Source organism: Betta splendens, chromosome 21, assembly GCF_900634795.4.
Source record: "Betta splendens chromosome 21, fBetSpl5.4, whole genome shotgun sequence".
NCBI classification, from domain to species: domain Eukaryota; kingdom Metazoa; phylum Chordata; class Actinopteri; order Anabantiformes; family Osphronemidae; genus Betta; species Betta splendens.
In genome coordinates this window covers 12,924,930-12,944,199 of record NC_040899.1, presented here as the reverse complement: position 1 = coordinate 12,944,199, position 19,270 = coordinate 12,924,930, and the positions used below count along the sequence as shown (strand labels likewise).

The following is a 19,270-nucleotide window of genomic DNA, read 5'->3' as shown; positions in this document are numbered from 1 at the left end:
GCCCGCAAAAAGAAACACACGTTTGGAAAAACAAACATGTGCATGCGATTCCCACATGGGGCTGCCACCGCAAGTACACAACCACACATAAACTATTTATACATGTTGAGAGGAAGATGAGGAGCGTGTTCGCTTAAATCAGTGCGGGCAGAGGTGCAGTGTGCACAATAAAGCCAACACACAGATGGTGTGTGTGTGGGGGGGGGGGGGGGGGGGGGGGGGGGGGGGGCTGCTTCCTGTCCTCCCTGAATGTGAGCAGTACGCTCGGATAAGAATAGAACCCCAGGACTCTGAAATAGCACCTTTCCGCCGCACATCTGTTTACTGTGGAAGCGTATCTCTTGCATTCTTACACTTGACTTGGTGACTTCATCGCTTCCCTCCGGGCACAGAATATATAAGAGCCAGGACACCCCACAGGATTTCTCTCTGCACGCAAGCAGCGAGTGGTGGAGGAGGGTCTGCAGTCAGCCACAGACATGTGGCTTCATCTGACTAACCCACCAACCGGCCCATGCAGAAATAATAAGCTATTACAATCTGAAAGCCAACTGTTGTGATCCACGATCTTTGTTTTAGGGATTTCACTCAATGTGGAAACAATAAAAGCTTGAAGACATTGTTCAGATCAGATTTAACATGAATGGTATTGGTTGAGTTTTTTCCTACCACTCTACAGTCTATCACCACAACATAAACCTGCACTGTTTCCATTCAAATATCCACACAACATAACAGCAGACACAAGCATTTGAATGTAACGTTTATTGGTGAGGCGTCATGTTCTTCAAAACTCAGATAGCGTTGAGTCTAATATCCCTGAACTGGGAAAAAACAGTTCACAAAGCTGAAATAGAGTTGACTGCTTATGTTGACTACCTTGAACTCTGCCTATCTGTCATAATGCAATAATTCCCAGTGGTTGGAAAATGATAAAAATAATTTTATATTGCAAGAATAGAGAGAATCTTATCATAAATATTAGACTTATTACTACAGCAATAACCAAGAAAAGTCATCTTAATGAAATGAATGCCTCTCAAGTTATGACAAAATAAACTTACAATGGTTCTGGTATTTTATTATTTATCACAATAAAACCCCTTTCAAATATTATGTTCTTTATTGTCTTACAAATATTTAAGTTATCCACAAAAATAAAATAACTTAGATAATAACCATATTTAAACATACATTACATTATGAACACAAACACACATTTCTGATATTTTCCCAGAGTTTTCCTGAATGCAGCTCCGTACGTGCAGAGTCCACTGGATTTACTCCTGCTTTTGCCAGAAACATATCTTCCTAAAATAAATTACACCGTCCGATAAGAAGCCTCCACTCGCGCACGCTCGCTAAGACGGAGTGGCATCCGTCTTCTGTGCACAGGCAGAATGTGACCTCAACGCTGACGTCGCTACAGTCCGGAGCTGAAGCCGACGCCACAGTTTCCCCGTTGTGCGTGTGGAAGGAGAGCGTGGGTAAATTACAAGATGCTTACAGTGTCACACACAGTACAGGGCATCACAAAATGGGAGGGAAGGGAGCTGAAGGTGCGAGGAACTGAAGCTTGTCTGCATCTGAGACAATTTAACGTTATACAATATATAGGGACAATGCTGTCCTGACCATGTCAGGCAAGGGCTGATTTAGGGTTCGCTGTGAGCGCTGTGCCAACGTTTTCCTATAGTACATACACACAACACAGACCACACATGGCACATCTTGATAAACACAGTGTACAGTAATTATGCTGTGTTTTATTTAATTAACTTACAAAATGGATCTTCTACAGTGTTTGCTTTTACTTTGTGAAACCTTCAGTGGTCGAGGGTCTGATTTAAGTCAGTTTCAGACTCAGAATGCGTAGATTAAGCCATGAACTCATCATTAATTTGATGGTATAAATTGATAGAAACATCCTTTTCATTTAAATAATCTTGACACCTGATTTTGGACTGTTGTGTTTTTTCCCCTTCTTTTACACCAAAATGTGTAACTCTACTGAAGAGACTGAAGGTTTGCTACGGTACAACAGTAATACTGACTGACTCAGAAGAGCAAATCGATGTATTGTAGGTAAAAGAAAAAAACAGTCTTTAAATATTTAAAGCAGAATATTAAGTCTCTGGAGAAATACCCTTAAAAAGCACAAAGTCCGGACACATTGTGTTGTGTCAAGTCGTACGCACGTCTCTGCACATTATAAACACGAAACATGGCAGATATCATACATTATGTGTAACATGGCTGTTTAAGATGGAAGTCATCATACAGGTACTGTACAGGACAGACTCATGTGCGTTGCATTCTCTGCTCTGGAAACACGACATCTTTCCCAGATTAGAGTTTCCTGGGATGCAAACATCTAGAGCATCTTCTAACGCGTCAAAGCTGGCGCGTTTTTTTTTTTTTTTCTGCATGCAATGTATTCATTCGTTTCAACCTCCAGTTCGCTCACACCAGTCAACAATCAACTGTTTTTCAATTTCAATCGTCCTCCTTGAAGTTTTCAATAATTTAGTGGATATAACTCAGTTTGTCAGTAAACATCAAGCTCACTAAGCTGTGGCAGCATTGGACTCATGCTGCGCTGCGAAGTCTTTACCAGCGTGCGCTTCTTCCTTTTTCTGCTGACTCAGCTGCTTCGCACTCTGCCCTCTGCAGTCGGTGTCGGGCACGGGTGTCACTCAAGCCGTCCCTTCAAACGAATAGCCTCGATCCGAAAGCGTCTCCTCCTCCCCCCCCGTCGGTTCTTCATTTGCACACGCTGACCCACTCTGTTATCCTGCACTCTTCGCAGACCACGTAGCAGCACCAGTGGAACTTGCAGTTGCAGCGCTCGCTCCGCGTCTGCTGCAGGATGTTGTGGCCCCTCCCGCAGCACAGGCTCTCGCAGTTGTCCATGCCGGGACTGGTCTTGTTGCAGATGCGCCCCTGCGTGCCCACCGAGTCCGACCCGAGGTCTCGGTCGCAGAAGTCCGGGGACTTTTCAAAGTAGACCAGCTCGTTGACGCTGGGCCGCCGCCGGTGCGGGTGGTGGTGGTGGTGGTTGTTCTGGTGGTGGTGCTGGTGGTGGTGGTGGTGGTTGTTGTGATGGGAGTGGTCGAGCTGGCCCGTGTTGCGGTTGTGGGCCTTGATGAGCGTGGCGATGTGGAAGCGCTCTTTGAGGATGGAGCCCACCACGCGGAACTCTGGGGTGACCTGCCAGCAGGTCTTCAGCTGGCAGCTCCCCGACGTCCCGTGGCACTTGCATTTCCTCTTCATGTGGTCGAGCACCACCTGCAGAAAATATGGACGGAAAGAGTGGGAGGGGGAAGGAAGGAAGGAAGGAAGCAGAGGTAGGGGAGCAGGATTAATAACGTCCATCATTAGTGGTTGTGTTTGCAGCTTAACTTATATACACTTAGAAGATTGTATTGCAAGCTGCATTCAATTTCAAACTGCTCTCACTTTACTTTCCTAATCAGCACGTCCTTCTACTGTAAACCCAATGACACTTAATGCCCTCAAGAAACTGGCCCCGCATTTAAAAAAAATCCAGGTGGTCCGACTCCAAGCCTGTTGCCAAACGCGCTGATATCAAATAACACAGATGGATGCAGGTATTACCCAAACAAACCCCGGTGTCATCATTCATCCTTTGGCATCGGGTAATGATTCGAAGCACGGCCCACATGTGGTGGAATATTAAGCATTGGAGCATTACAGTATTTACATATTTCCACTGTAATGGTTATTTCTGGCCAGCAGAGTCATTGTGTTGTGTTTTAGTTTTAGAACATTTTAGGAAACAGCACGAAGGAAGGAATGAGAGTTATTTTGACACACATGTTGAACCCGTTCAGCTCACTGCGTGTCCCGACAGAGGTGGAAACAGTAGTCGGAGCCTTTACTTTTGTTTTATTGGCACACTATCGAGATGCAGGCTCCAAAATCCTCCCCTTAAATGCACCCACAGGTGTCACAAAGGACAAGCAATTTGTTTAGAGGTGTGTTTCTTTAAGTAGAAAAGCCACTTGACTCTTATGGGTTAAAATCATATTCAGTATGATTTTCATATATCAGTTTTTACTTTCAAAGCGTCCAGTCAAGTTTCATTACTTGATCAGTGATTAGAACCGTCTTCCAGTTTCAAATTCACCTGTATTCAGATACAGCATGACTCATCGCTGTACAAAACAAGTCCCGAAGTTGTCCATTAAATACAGCTGCTTGTGTGTACACTCAGTAGCCCCTGACACAGTGCTACTACACTACTCTGTTCTGAATCGTCTCTAAATGTTCTTTGAGATTTAACAAGCAACACTGCAGCACTGAGCATCTCTGTCCAGAAACACGCACCAATACAACTTACCCGGCGTAAACACTGTCAGTCCTAGCGACGTTCCTGCAGGCTATTTATATGTGCCGTGCATGTGTGTGTGTGTGTGTGTGTGTGTGTGTGTGTGTGTGTGTGTGTGTGTGTTTGCATCTATCAGTCAGCGCCCATTCTAAACTTTAAGATCCAATTACCAACAGGAACACCAGGCCACCCAGAGTACTGACAGATGCTGCTGCTGCAGCCGCCCCTATCCACACACACACACACACACACACACACACACACACACACACACACACACACACACACACACACACACACACTCACACACACGCACTGCAAACAACTTTCAGGCTGATTTCACACATGTGCGAGTGACATTGCTAATCTGCACATGCACACAGACAAACAACCCCCCTATTGAATGTCACCCCCACACAAAACATAAGGTTATATGACATAGTGGCATAATCAATACAAGGACAATCTGACATACAGGATGTGTGGGCGAATGTGGGCGTGGCTTCAACACTCAACTACGTCAATTGTACAAAGGCAGGGTCAATTTGAACCCATGCAAATAAAACTCCACATTGGTTTGGCCTTTCTCATGGAGCAGATTGTCCCCTGTGCTAAAGCTCTGTTTCAGGCTGAACAAAGGGTTTTACACCTGATGAACAGAAAGAAAAATATTGTCCTTTTTCTGAAGCGTGAATGAGTTCAGAGGCAGCTGACTCATCACTTAGGAACGACGAAGTACAGTAGAAAGCAGCGCAAAAGAAAACATTATAGGTATGAAAATCAACAGTGTGAATCAAACAAATCAAATAAATCAGGTTTGCTGTGAAGCATGAAAGATTCAGATCTGGATCTGAAACAACCGACTGCTTTACTAAAAAGAAAATATAGCACATGCTGTAGAGAGAATCTGCATTACAACAATTTTGCAAAAGAATTTAAAACAGTTTCCAGTGTCTCTATTATTGCATGTTTTGGTTAAACTGTGTGATTAGTCGTGACTAAAATACTATATGTTTAAGTTAAACGTGATACTAGCGTAATTGAGAGTGTTGAAAAGAAAAGCTGAGATGAACAGTGATCAGTGGGGAGCAGACAGCCTGCTGGAGGATGTTAGACTTCATAGTAAACAACAGCATAATGGCTCAAACAGCACTTGCACTGACTCCAGATTGCAGTGTTTGGCTTAGTTCTTGCACAGAAGCAGCAGCGCCGGCAGCATCACAAACGCGCCGGCCTTAAACACACAGCAGTCTTTAATCATAAAACGCTGCAGCCCACTTAAACCTTAAAGACACAAACTGACCAGGGAGTCGTGATTGCATCCACATTGCTACTGTTTGATGCTACATTCACCAGAGGAGAGGACTTTCAAAAGGCAGTAAAACCTTTTCATTTCGGGATTATTTAAAATAATGCTTTACAATTATAGTTAAAATAATAATAATAATAATAATAATTTGTTGGGGCAAATAATAAATCACAGCAGAATGCAAATCCTGAGTCCAATGGTGATTTTGGGGGAAATGCAAGACAATTAGGAGCTGTAGCCGTAAGAATTCACCAAAACCAGAAGAAGAGTTAAAGAAACTGTGCAACACGATGTAAAATATTTGCAGAATGTTGACTTCACAGCCTTTTTTATGCAATGTAAAACAAAGCAGCACGTCTCACTGACCATTAGGAGACCACTTTACTATATTTTACCATATAGTTTAATATTGTAGTCTAAGGACCAATGAAGCACTCAGCGTAAAACAGCTGTAAATGACTGTAGCACCAACTCTTAGTGGTTCCGTTTTAGAGAGACAAACAGCTGGCGGCTGAACATTGCTGGCTAAAAATAAAACGGTAATTATTGTCTAATTGGGAGCCTGTTGTTTCAAACTGTGCTAAAAATGAGCTCTGCAAGTCTGAGGGAAGGTCATCAAAGGCATTTCACATCAGCGTGATGCAGCGGCACAATAAAATGCTGCATTCTATTAATAACATTTGTTCCGTCAGATACAACAATGAATCTACTTTACTACAGCCCGTGTTAGCAGAGCCAAGCCGTGCGCTGTAACAGTTGTTTCGATTCGTAGACAAACAGAGCCTGACTTAAACTTTAACACATCTGCCAATGCTACATCAAAGGCAAAACATCTGTGGCTTCTGTTTTAGGGTGGAATAATCCATTAAATGCACGAGGCGTACTTCACGCCCTGCGCTCTGACTGAGTTTTGAAAAAAAAAAAAAACATTTGCAAGCTTCTGAATCCTCAACAAAAGAAAATAACTCCGGGTGAAAAGTGCTTTATGCATGTGGGAAATGTCAAACGTTTCGTTGACGTGCAGTTGAAAGGCGGCGGAGCACAGTCACGATCCTTAACAGCTAGTAGGAAATGGGGACGCTGTCTGCTCTTGCTGGGCTAGAAGAGGTCTGTCGCTCTGACATGTGAAGTGTTGATCTTTCTTACAAAAGGCCAGGATATGGGAAGAGTAGTTCAGAACATTTTGTACAAGTCACAATAAAGGCAGAGGGCACGCGTGAATCATAGGACTTATCTGCAAATTCATCCCTTAAATTGTCCATCAAGAATTTTGTTGAATCAGCAAATCCTTTTTTATTTAGGCGTGAACAACTTATTAAACTAAATTAATAAAGTTTGTTTTTAAGTTGTTATAAATTATCAAATCGATTTGGATAACTCATATTAAAATACCTTAATGTACCAAATAAGCCTAATATGAAGAGGACAGTGCTAATGACATTCTGTGACTTTGGCTTGTGTTGCCCGTAACAGAGATGTTACAGCTTCAAAGGCAAAGTTGGACCACAGCTAGAAACAAGCATCTGGCAAGTTTTAATGGTCCTAGAGAGTGAGACAGAGGCGTCCATAAAAGAGCCCCAGACGGAGATCAAATACGACTGGTTGGTGGCAGATTAGGACCGATGGCTGCGCGATACACTGGGGGACAGTGTATAGAGTGGAGGAGAGCAGACGACTGTGGAGGAGCAGAGGAGTGACGAAGTCAAGTCAACATGGGAGGATTTTATACAACACGGAGTTGAAAACAGAGTCCATTAATTAGGGCACACGGGTTTTACGAGAAGGAACGAAGGAAAAGGAGAGAGGATGGAAGGATGGAAGGAAGGACAAGGAGAGTCACAATCTGAAAGTTCATTTTAGTCAATTGTTCGAATATTAAAAAACAATTGTAGGTAAAAAAAAAATAATAATAATGTCAATATAAAAATTTACTGTAATTTTTATAACTTAATTAATATTTTGGTTTATATTTATGATTGATTTATATATTTTTGTTATTTTGGTGATTTTGCTTGTTTGTTTTAACATGTGCTGCAAACTAAACATACATATCATTTTGACTAAATCTCAGGATTTAGTTAAGTTGCTGCTAAATGAAGAAGCAGTGACTTAACAGAGAGAATGTCATGTTACATAACAAAAGCCAGAACAGAAATCAACAGGGAAGCATCAGTGAGCAGCAGAGCAACGTATCTGCTGTCACAACATTAATTACTGAAATGAGACTGGGCTCAAATATGAGGTCGACATTGTTAAATAGACTTGGTACCATGGTAAAAGTCTGTTTGTTGCATAGTTTAACTGCTTTTTTATAATCTTAGTATTATTCCGCATTAATAAACAAGACATTTTGCAGCATGCAACTTAAGCAACCGGTTTATATTCAGCAGCAGTTGAGCAACCCCACTGCCAGTCAGAGGCAGCTACCAGCGCCATTTAATTTACGACTTACTCTCTGTTTTGTTCGGTGCATTGGATTTAATCATTGGCCAATCCCTGTGTCATCATCGCTAACCCCTCCTGGGAAAATCCTCCTCGAGTGTCTCTGCATGTGTCCCGCACTCGACCCTTCTGGCTGCTACGCGGCAGGACCAGCCCAGTGTTCGCCAGTTCAAAGGAAAGCCACTAAAAGGTCTTTAAAGGCACGCGGAAAGCCGAGGAGATATGGAGGCACACAAACAAATCCCGAAGCGGCGCATTAAGCCCAGACATCACTTTAAACAAATCAAACGCCTCGCTTCAAAAGGACAATTACGGGTCCACGGGCAAACACGCATGCACGTATGCAAACACAAACACACAACGACATGCAATTACGGGATAAACTCATATCTCCAACACAAGACTAGGACCTGCGCATGTGTCGTGTTTACTCGCTGTTAACTGCACATAATGTCCACAGTTCTCATTTAGAGACTAATAAAATGTTATTACCCAGCGTAAGCGCTTCCACCTGCTGAGCGTGTGTGTGTGTGTGTGTGTGTGTGTGTGTGTGTGTGTGTGTGTGTGTGTGTGTGTGTGTGTGTGTGTGTGTGTGGTGGGTCAGATCAAACGCTCTGCCGTCTGACTGTCAGGACTCAGGAATGCTCCGCACACCACAGATGATATGAAAGGGTCCCTGCGTTGCACGGGACCGGCCCCCGCGCTAATGTTGCTATTTCTGATCAAACACACTGTGCCTTTCGTGTGGGCTCTGACTCAACAAATTAACCTAACAGGCTCCCCACAGCGGTTTATCATCGCTCAAGGGTTAAATTAGGCTTAAAAGGATCGAGAATTCCCACTGTGGCTCGTGTAGATCCAGCTACATGGGGTTCTGCTCTAGTTCATTGTGGTTTAAATATCTTTTCCAGAGTGCTTGTGCTCCAGTGAAGCATTGTTTTTGCCTTAATCCACTTAATGTAGGTCTTTAATTGCTTGGAAATCCAGATTAGAGCGAGTGGAAGTGCCTGAAGTTGTTTATCTAATCACAAGTCCTTCCATTTGCCACTAGGTGCTATATACAACACAGAGCGTATCACAGTGCATCAGTTGTTGGTGCACACGAGGCTGACATCTGGTGCATGTGAGTCCATTCACTAAAATGAGATTAATCACAACAGACCCAAAACTCAGAGGAGTTAACACATTTGATGGTTGGTTTTCTTTGGTCCCTGATACAATTATCACATATTTGACAGTAATTACGCTGCACTTTCCATTCACACATTACTGCATTATGGAAGTCAAAGAGCAAATAGAATGATGAAATATATCAGGAGAAAAGCTAACTCCTTTCAGCTTCATCCTGCCAGATGCCATTCCTGACACAACGCCTCTCAGGGGATTGAACCCAAAACCTGGGCAACAGGAGCACAATGCGCTAACCAATTGTTGCTATTGCTGTAACAAACTACTACTTGTCAAGAAATAACCTGGGAACATTTAGGCCAAAATTCACTTTCTTTTCTCTTCTTGAAAGATATTTGCCTTTAAATGATTGTGAATAATAGTTTGAGTTTGATCCCATACACATACACAATCTTCCATGCAGGTGTTCTGACACCTGGTGACTACATGCTTACTGAGCATGGACTCCCCCTCGCTGACCCCTGTCTAGCACAACATTCAAATTACCGGTTAGACGTCATGCCAAGATGCTGCTGCTCGAGGGATTTGAGTTTGACGACCTCTCATAACTACACACCGCTCACAGATTCGGTTTCATGCACAAATGCTCGACGGTTGCGCCTCCATTGTCTGTCGAAGCCAAAACCATCCCGCGCCATCGGACCCTCGTTGGCAGAAGTCCTGCTGCACCTCCACTGTCTTACGTTACCAGCTGTGCATGATTAAAAAGAGCTTGAGAAGGAGCGGAGGCATCTCTGCTTACTCCCCCGTGGTCACACGCTGATGGTAAATTGTAATTACCGAACAACACTTGCCAGTAACACAGCCGACTGTTGCAGAGGCAGCACTGTCACCACCTGCCTAATGAACGGACAGGACTCGACAGAGCCTCGGCTCGGCAACATGAACGCGGGGAAGCGTGCCAAGCGTTTGTTTCGAGGCGTGCTCGCAAAAAGATTGAGACTTGGCTGAGAAATTAGTCATAGGCAGCCGCTTTAAATGTGTAGTCATTTCAAAGTGCTCGCGCTGATCAGACCCGTGGAGGCTAAACTGTGCAGCATTGCAGTAAAATGAATCCAGAGTGCATATCCCATTAGCATTAGCATGGATATCCCATTAGCATATAGCATACTGTATACACTGTATGCATGTACAGTATGGTGTGCATGCTGACATCATGTGTCAGTTGCACTCGTTTCTTCTGCCTCCCTCACTTTCTGTAATCAACCCTGCTGGAGTGAATTTGTAGGAAGCCGGGCAGGAGAGGGGGAAGAGGGGAGGGAAGGAAGGGCGAATCTCTTTCTACTTTCCGCCCGAGTGTTTGAAGTCTAAAATCTTTTGCAGGGTTTTAAACATCTGTTTCCAAACTGCCAACAGCCACTAATTAGGGCTAAAAACAAGACGGGACGTCGTGAGAACCCTGGGGTGGGCATGAGGCGACATGCACACCCCGCTAGAAACCACTGCATTCCTCCGTCTAAAGACTACTGCTCTGAGAAGGGGGGGGGGAGTGGGGTCGGGGGGTGAATGGTGAATGGGGAGGAGCAGGGCGGGGGGGGGGGGGGGAGTAGGGGTAGTGGTGGGACGATGGTAGGAAAGACACTTGGAAGTTTGAGGCCCGGCCTCTTAATGCCTGATACCAGGAGGAGTGTGTGTGTGTGTGTGTGTGTGTGTGTGTGTGTGTGTGTGTGTGTGTGTGTGTGTGTGTGTGTGTGTGTATGTGTATGCACAGTGTTGGGGGGGGGGGGGGCTTTGTTGTGGTCTTCATGGTGTTTCACACTACAGCAGCTCTACAGTTACTCTACAACATCCTTTCTATCCTGATGCCCCCACTCAATAAGCAATAAGGCCAAACCTGTAACAAGTCGTTTGCCACTCTGAGCGACTCTGTTAAAGCTGATTAGTTTTCATGCTGAATCCCAACATAAGCCTCTAATTTCATGCCCCTAAAGCCCATGAAAGGCATCTATTAAGTAATTTGGAACATAATAGCCAGTGAGTTCAGATTCATCCCTTTCTCCAACAGAGGGTTAGCAGACATTTTCTTTTTTTATCCCACACAGTGCATGTGGGAGGGCAGAGGGCCTATGAAGGTCACTGGAGGTCACCGTGTCTGTGTCACAACACAAAAGGTGAAAATCTGAACCACCGCCTGTCGATTAGTCTCCGCTGCTGGAACAAGCCGTTTCTCGCTCTGCCAGAAACCATCAGGCTCTTTGATGGCGCATTTCCTATTTGATGGATGTTTCTGCCGCCTTGGCTGTGAATCTGCCGCCTGGCACACGGAAAGCAAAGATAAGAGCCAAAAAAATGTAGCTTTCTTTTCGCAAAGACTGAAATTATTATTTATTATTTTCCAGCTACTGTTTAATTAAAGATTAAAGGGTGTGATACAAAAGTAGTTTGAGTTTGAGAGATTTTCTTCAGGGCACTCCACCTGTTTGGTGGCCCGGACTGATAAACCTGTTCCTATTGTTCAAACCTGTATGTGTGTTGTATATCATGTCAAACTTCTGTCTTTTGTTGTAATTGCTTGACGAGCTGCATTTTTCATAACTGAACTTACTTCATTCAGAAGGAGAAGGACCCCATAGACAAATAATCTGCCTTCCTTGGCTCATATCAACCCCCCCACACCACCACCCACCCACCGCTAACTCCCATGATTGAGTTGATGTCACCGGTTTTACGTCTATGACTGTTTCTACAGCAGGGAGCACAGCTGTTGTTGGCGCTTCGCATGGGTGTTTTGTCTGTATAATCAAGGAAGCTCAGTAAACTGATGGAGAGATACGGCTCCAAATGACTCCAAAGGAAACGGAGAACAATGAGCAATTTACGGCTGCTTCTTGTCTCCGGGCTTATCATCGAGCTTGTGTCATTTGCATCTTTCTCTCACATTGCTTGAAACAGAAAAGAGACTACAGGAACTAAATTAGCTGGTTTAACTGGTATCGGCAAGCAACAAGCAAAAATAACATTTTTTTAGATTGTAAATTCCTTTTTTTTGAATTTTAAAACATAATCCAAGAATCTATGTTACTGGTTTCCATCTAGACTGTGAGTGTGAATAAATGATAAACAACCCATAAACAATTGAGCTTTTACTATTGAGCCATTCACTCTACCCGGTGCCTGTTATTGGTCAAGCTATAATTCACCGAATCCCATTATTCCCATAACTCATCTTCAGCAGATCTGACGCCGCTGACGCTCCGTGCGACGTGTAATCTGATCTGAATGCAGATGATTCACTTCAGAAGCAAAGCCACACTCTCACCTGTCTCCCCACTCGGTTGTTATGCAGCCTCATGCGGGCGTGGATGTCCCTGTAGGTCTCGCGAGCGTCCAGGAAGTCCCTGGAGAACTTCTCCCCAAAGTCCACATCCGGGCTGCAGCCGCCCCACTCCCAGGAATCCTGCGGCCCCGGCAGGTCGGCGGGGAAGTGCTCCATGACGCCGTGCACCATGCCCTTCCCCCGGTGGATGGCCTCCAGCTGCAGGCGGTGCAGCTTGATGCGGAAGGCCTCCTCGTCCCCGCGCCGCTTCTCGTCGCAGCCGCACGCCTTCAGCTTGCCCATGGAGCAGGCGTTGGCCACGGCGTGCACCACGCCGGCCGCCGCGATGGCGTACGCGAAGGCGCTCTCTCTGAAGCCTGGAGGGAGGAGGTGAGAAAATGGGAAGAGAATGAGACCGGGTCCGTTTATCTGTGGCACGTCTGCTATTTTTAAGCAAAGCATCAGAACAGCGGCAAAACATTTTTACTGCTCTCAATAAAGTTTAGTTGTAAAACTGGGTACAGCTTAAAGAAACAAAGGGAATTTCCTAGCCCTGAAGCTAAATGGGCAAAACCACGAAAAAAAAAGCCTTCTGTTACAAGGAGCTCCGCGCTTAAACGTCACTTCGCTGAGTCTGGGGTGGAAGAAAACAGCCTCCACGGTTCCGATAAGCTCACACATAGGAGTTCATTCACACGTTTATGTCAACAGCTGCCAAGTCCCATAAAAGCATGGGAAACATCTGGGACAATAGCAATTAAGTGTTCCAAACACTTGCGTATGTCATCTCCGAGGAGCAGGCGAACATGAACAGACACTCCCTTCAGAGGATCACAGGCCTCTGCACCCTCCTACTAATAACCTTGTCTTCTTTTGTCTTATATACCACAAAAACTACAGTTTTTCTGCTCGCATGGAGTTTGACAGTGTTTTTTCTGTTCAGTTTAGTTTAGTTGCTGAACTACGTGTTGCTCACGGAGGCCAGTTTTTACCTTGTGATCACTTCAAAGTGGCTCAGACGCACGACTTCATGAAAAGAAGGCGGATGAGGAGCCGGCCGGTGTTCGAGCTTTGACTGCATGTAATGAGTATAGTTCTAGACTTCTCTGCAAATGCATTCAAATATGCACGTTTCTGTTGGGAGTGTGGATGAAGTGCGACGGCAGCGTTTGCCCTCCGTTGAATAGCAGCTCACTGCCTGCGAGCGCGGAGCCCTCAGGTTCCTGTAAAAGCACAGTGACCGTCCTAATGGAAACTGTGAGAACATGAAAGGAAACCATTTGGGAGTTTAGAGCTCAGCGCTTGAAGGGGGGAATTATTCAGGCTGTTTGTTGGAGTCTGATACAGTAAAACCCAATAGCTGAAATTGTTTTTCATTAGCTGTTGCTTATGTGCTGTATATATGCAAGAAAAAGTGTTTGGGGAGATATGATGTAATGTTTGACAAAAACGATGACATGGCACTACAGATGTTTTACAGCTGTCATGATTATTACCCTTGGCCGCCATGTTGGATGTGTTGAAACAGTAACTGGACTGATCATTATCATCCCTGAACTACTCACTGTGAAATCGAAAATACGGTATATACAGAAACTTCTGTGTGTGTGTGTGTGTGTGTGTGTGTGTGTGTGTGTGTGTGTGTGTGTGTGTGTGTGTGTGTGTGTAGTATATAATCCATGGCAGGCTTGAATATTAGATCTTTGACTTTGAGAAGTTATGCATTAGGTTTGAATTGGATTTGTTGAATTGCTTCAGTACATTCATCCATTTCTTCTCACCAACTCCCACTGTGCGCCTCCTTCCATCACCTTGACCCACACCAGGAAGCGAGAGGGACCGCACTTAGGCGCATCCTCGTGCACGGAGAGCCTCTTTTAGCCACCGGCCGCGCTCCGAGCCGCTCTGGCTCTGCGACTCAGGCCCCCGGACGACGGGGAACAAATCAATCTAACAAATAATTCACCGGCTGCGGCACGCCCGGCTGAACTGATGGCAGAGGAAGTGGCAAAATGAATTAAAGATTCAAAGGAAACTGTCACTTTGTGTTACAGAAACCGACTAAACAGGTTTATGCTTTTGCCGCCGAGAGTTGGGAAAGTGCTGAGAGCAAATTCACAAGCACTTGCACTGGCAAGGGAAGTAAAAGCATTAGGAGCAGCCCAGCAAGGGAGGACACGGACACGGTGATAATGCAAGAACGACAGGAAGAAACACAAGGAGAGAGAGGGAGAGATTCTCCTGTTTCCATCCGCCTCCTAAAAGTTACCACTAGCTGCACGGAGATCAGTGGCAGGCGAGAAAATCGGATGTAACGAAGCTCGACGCTAAAGTGAACCCTGAAAGTTTTACAAAGATGACGGTGCCGCAGCGGCAAAAGGGTTGCTTCATCCCATCATTTTATGCACGAGCCTCATTTCATTTGGCACAGGAGACGCCGGCGTCCACCTCCGCTGCTCCGTTCAAGGGCCAAAGCGGTAGCCGCGCGCCGCAATGGCCGCCGCGCGTTAATTAGCATCCGCTCCTCGAGCTCCCGCGGAGCGGAACGCATCGGCATGTAGCAGATGAATCATCCGATTTAAAGAGGTTGTTTATGTCAGTGGTTTGGAGTTTCTGCACCCGGGGCAAACCGGGGATGCCAGACAACGAGCAACTGCCTCTGCTAATAATGACAAACAGCCGTTCGATGAGTCAGCGAAGGAGTGAAAGTACTGCAGGAGGCCAGAGGTGTGGAAGCGCACACGGGTTCCACAGCAGTAACGAGATATGAAGGGCTCGGCTGAAGTTTCATGATTTTATTGCCGACAGAGGACATAAATTATGACTACAACCCTCCAGGAAAGCTTTGAGGTATTTAATCAGTTTATGATGATGATGATGGTGATTATGATGATGATGATGATGGGAAATTCCATCAACATAGTGCTACTGTCTGGAAAGGGGACATTTAACACTTAGAGGTGCGGATGCATTTTATGAAAGCCTTGAATTCCGAAAACCCGAAGCTCAACGGAACCACCATGCACGCGGAGCTCGTCCTCAGCCCACGGTTGGCGGCTTCCCCCACCAGCCAGCTCCCCCCGGGACGGGTCCACCTCCGGGCTTCCCGCCTCCAGAGATCCGCTTTCATCCTTTGTGGCCGAGCCGCGACGCCGGAGGCGCTGCGAAGCCTCAGTAAACTGATCTGCATAAGGTTTGCGGCGTGGAGGTGAGTAAGCGCGTTCTGTACGAGACAATGCAGCGAGGTGGTTAGAAAGTGGATCTCGGCCCGCTCGTCGCCGGAAAGAACCGAACCGTTGAGACCTCATTCTTGTCAGCGAACAAAGTAGCTATGGTTGAATATGATCCCTTTTGAAAACACTACACCGACGCTTGTTTAGGATGCGCACCTTTGCCGTCACTAATCTTTCTAAGCTTGTTCTTTCAAGGTGCTCTATCAAAGTGTGTTTGAGGATGAAGCCACAGTCTGTTTGAAGATATCACCTTTTGAACCTCTGTTTATTTCTTGTCTCAAAGAGGTGACGCCGCCAAATTCAAATGAGGCCTAAAATGCACTAGAAACGTGTGACTCTCACCCCACACCTGGCGGGATTTGACCTTCGGCCTCACCTCTTTTAAACACGATGCTGTCGTAGGGTATCTTGTTGCGGGTCTCCAGGCTGGAGCAGTTCCAGCGGTGGCCCCTGAACTGGTGCTGACACTCGTGGATGGCGATCTGGATTCCCTGGATGGCCGAGGCCGTCACGTCCGGGTTGCGCATGCACACCTCCAGCTGGCGCCGCGTCAGGCCCGGCAGCGTCAGACACACGGTGTTGGCGTTCAGGATCGGGTCTATGTTGGGGAGCTTCAGGCCCAGAATCTCGTTGGCATCTGCCCTGCAGGGAGCACACGGGTCACGTTATGGACGAGAGAGACGCAAGGGCCGTGAATGCTTTTGGCAACTTTGCACATGATTTGACGGCCCCTAGTGCAGGTAGCTGCTGTAAAACCTCAGTAACACACTTCTTTGTTCGCTGTTGCATTAAAATGATGTTTTAACAGCTAACTGGTGTGTGATTCTAGAGGGATGTGGGTTCTTGCTCCAAAGCAGCTGACGTGCTGTACTGTAACTACACTGAGTGTTGATGAGGCCTGGTCCAAGTTTTATCACCTGATCATCACTTTGATGTTGACTTAACCCGGCGAGATAATAATTTGGAGGAATGAGGGAGCTGCGTCTCTTCCTCTGGCGCCCGTCCAGAAGCAGCAGTAACAGTTTTAGATGCACACGGGGAGGAAAAAGCGGATTACCTGCCTCATAAAATCACCACGGGAAATATGTTCGCCCGGAACTTTAACTTTTGACTTCTTATCTCTGCATTTACAGCAACTGGCTCCTGCTACTGTTTCACATCAATCAAATGAACAGCGGTAATTCACATGACAGCGACCAAAGCTCATTTGGTATAAAGAAACAGGCTTCACGGCGTCTTGAGGCATCTGGCTTCTCTTCTCATTGTCACCATAAAGCCTGACGTGTGTATCGTACGTGGCTGTGTGCCGCCGTCATACAAACAGTGAGACTGCACATCCAGGAACACGCATGGCTGTGGGGCCGACACACACGCACGCACACACACACACACACACACACACACACACACACACACACACACACACACACACACACACTCATGTATATAAACATGCTTGAGCACACCCAGACATTTACATGCAAATATCCAGGTGTGGAGAAAAGCGTACAGTCCCACACACACACACACACACACACACACACACACACACACACACACACACACGCTCACACAGCTGGAGCTACAGTGTGTGCTGCTTCATTCCAGTCTCCACAACTTTTAACAAGTCACAATTTGTGACAAAGAAACCAGCTTGAAGGACAAAAACACAGCTTGTGATCTCCACTTTCATGGTCCTGTCCTACTTTCTTGGTGACACAGCTTTTCGAACCTTTTGCCTCTGGAGTTCCTGTTGGGCGTCTGTTGCTATACCTGTTGTGTTTCACGCTTTGAGGGCAAAAACCTGTTTGAACAATTAACTTCTGAGAATTATTGTAGACAGTGTTCTTTTGGGTGGGAAGTAAAGAGATAATCAAACTGTAAACAGCAATATCTCAATTTATCCTCTTTATCTTAGGATTTTAGGAATTGTGTGTTGCATAAACATGTGTGATCATTAATTATTAATAACTTGTAAAGTTCTATACAATAAACACACAAAGCTTAAAAGGAGATCAGTTATGATGTGTTCTTTAAGTGCACTCACTAAGTTAAACAACAAAGACGTGAAGTAAATTGATTGATCATTGATCATTTCAACTCACCTTATATCCAAGAGACACACAAGCACCAAGACGCAGGCTAATCTGAGGAGCGAGTGTTCCATTGTAATGTGACAAAAAATTGAAGCAAAAAGTAAAATAAATGTGTCGAATAATGAAAAATGGTTCAAATTCCGCCTCAAAGTTTAGAGTTCGTCAGGAGAGGAGCTCAAGTCAGGTCCGGCGAACACTTGGCGCTGGACTTGACAGCTGCGACTGACCCGCGTCCAGATGTGGCTGCCAGCGGCGGTAGGCTCATTCAGGAAAAAAGTTCCATCCGCCCCGTAACTTACTGAATGGAGGAGGCTGCTACAAGTTTGGGGGAAAAGTCGGCGTTTGCGCTCACGCACGCGCCTCCGTGCACATCCCGATATGTCCGCAAACGACGCGTTCGCTTTCGCGTAACATCCGAGAGCGACGACATAGACGCTCCTAAACGAAGTCCGCCCGACTGCGGGATGTTTTCGGCGCGCACGGATTCTCCCCCGAACTGCCGCACTTAGCGCTTCGCCAGCCCACTTTGTTGCGTCACTCGGGGAGTAGCGCCCGGAGAGGTCAAGTGCCTCGTAAAGGAGGATAGAGATCATTGTCGATAAGGAAAGTAGAAACGCTTAGGCTGCGCCGCCTCGGAGGGAGAGCGTCCGCGCGCACTGGGCCGTCGCTGAGGTCGGTGACGACGGCAGAAATAGAAACACTTTGGGTGTTGGAGTTGAGGATTCTTAGATGTGGTGGGAATTGTGATAGCGACGACGGCAAAAACGAAAGTATTCGCACGAGGGCGATCATTACTGTATGTCGAGCGAGCTGCAGAGTAAGAGGAAGCTCACGTTCCACGTAATGAGCGCCGATTGTTTTAAGAATAGAAATGATTGATGGGACTTCTGGTGATTAGAGGGTGAAAATGGAAGAGATGAAAGTGGTTCCAGCTTCTGTTTAACGTCTGTGTTTGTGTGTCTTTACGCAGACGCTCGGCAAAACGGGGTAAAAAACCAAGAACAGCGCACTTCAAACGTCCCGTCTCACACTCTTCACCAAACACTGAAACTCACTCTCCTGCTGTTGAACTTGAACTCAGAGGAACCACCGGAGACGCACACGGAGCTTTGAAAGGGAATTCTACAGAATCTCTCTCATCCTTATTTCTTTCTGATTCAGAGCCGTAAAAGTCTTTACACAATCCTTTTCAAAGCCTGACATTCACTCACTGTGACACTTAAACTGACTTTTTGTGTAAAATAACTGGAGTTAGTATTTAATTTTTTTTGTTTGTCCTATAAGTACAAGATACAACATAAATAAACAGAGTCTGAAGTTTCCATCGCTCTCTGACCTTCCCTGCTTGTTACTGTCTTTAATCTCTGGATTTGAATTACTATAAAGCATAACAAA

The 19,270-nt window shown here is 45.7% G+C and overlaps 1 protein-coding gene across 1 annotated transcript; it reads right to left on the bottom strand.

The window, feature by feature from the left end:
• Positions 1-750: 750 nt before the first annotated feature.
• wnt10a (wingless-type MMTV integration site family, member 10a) lies at positions 751-18,345 on the bottom strand. The gene is made up of 4 exons (XM_029137649.3): positions 17,885-18,345; positions 16,156-16,421; positions 12,550-12,923; positions 751-3,288 (listed from the first exon to the last, which is right to left on the bottom strand). Exons 1-4 carry the CDS (start codon positions 17,944-17,946, stop codon positions 2,764-2,766), a joined length of 1,227 nt encoding a protein of 408 aa, XP_028993482.1. The 5' UTR covers positions 17,947-18,345; the 3' UTR covers positions 751-2,763.
• Positions 18,346-19,270: the final 925 nt, after the last annotated feature.

Excerpts from the sequence above, each read along its gene's own strand:
- wnt10a (XM_029137649.3), bottom strand. The coding sequence starts at position 17,946 with ATGGAACACTCGCTCCTCAGATTAGCCTGCGTCTTGGTGCTTGTGTGT. Across the intron at positions 16,422-17,884 it reads GTGTGTCTCTTGGATATAAG|GGCAGATGCCAACGAGATTC; the intron begins GTGAGTTGAAAT and ends TGCTCCCTGCAG. Across the intron at positions 3,289-12,549 it reads ACAACCGAGTGGGGAGACAG|GTGGTGCTCGACCACATGAA; the intron begins GTGAGAGTGTGG and ends TATTTTCTGCAG.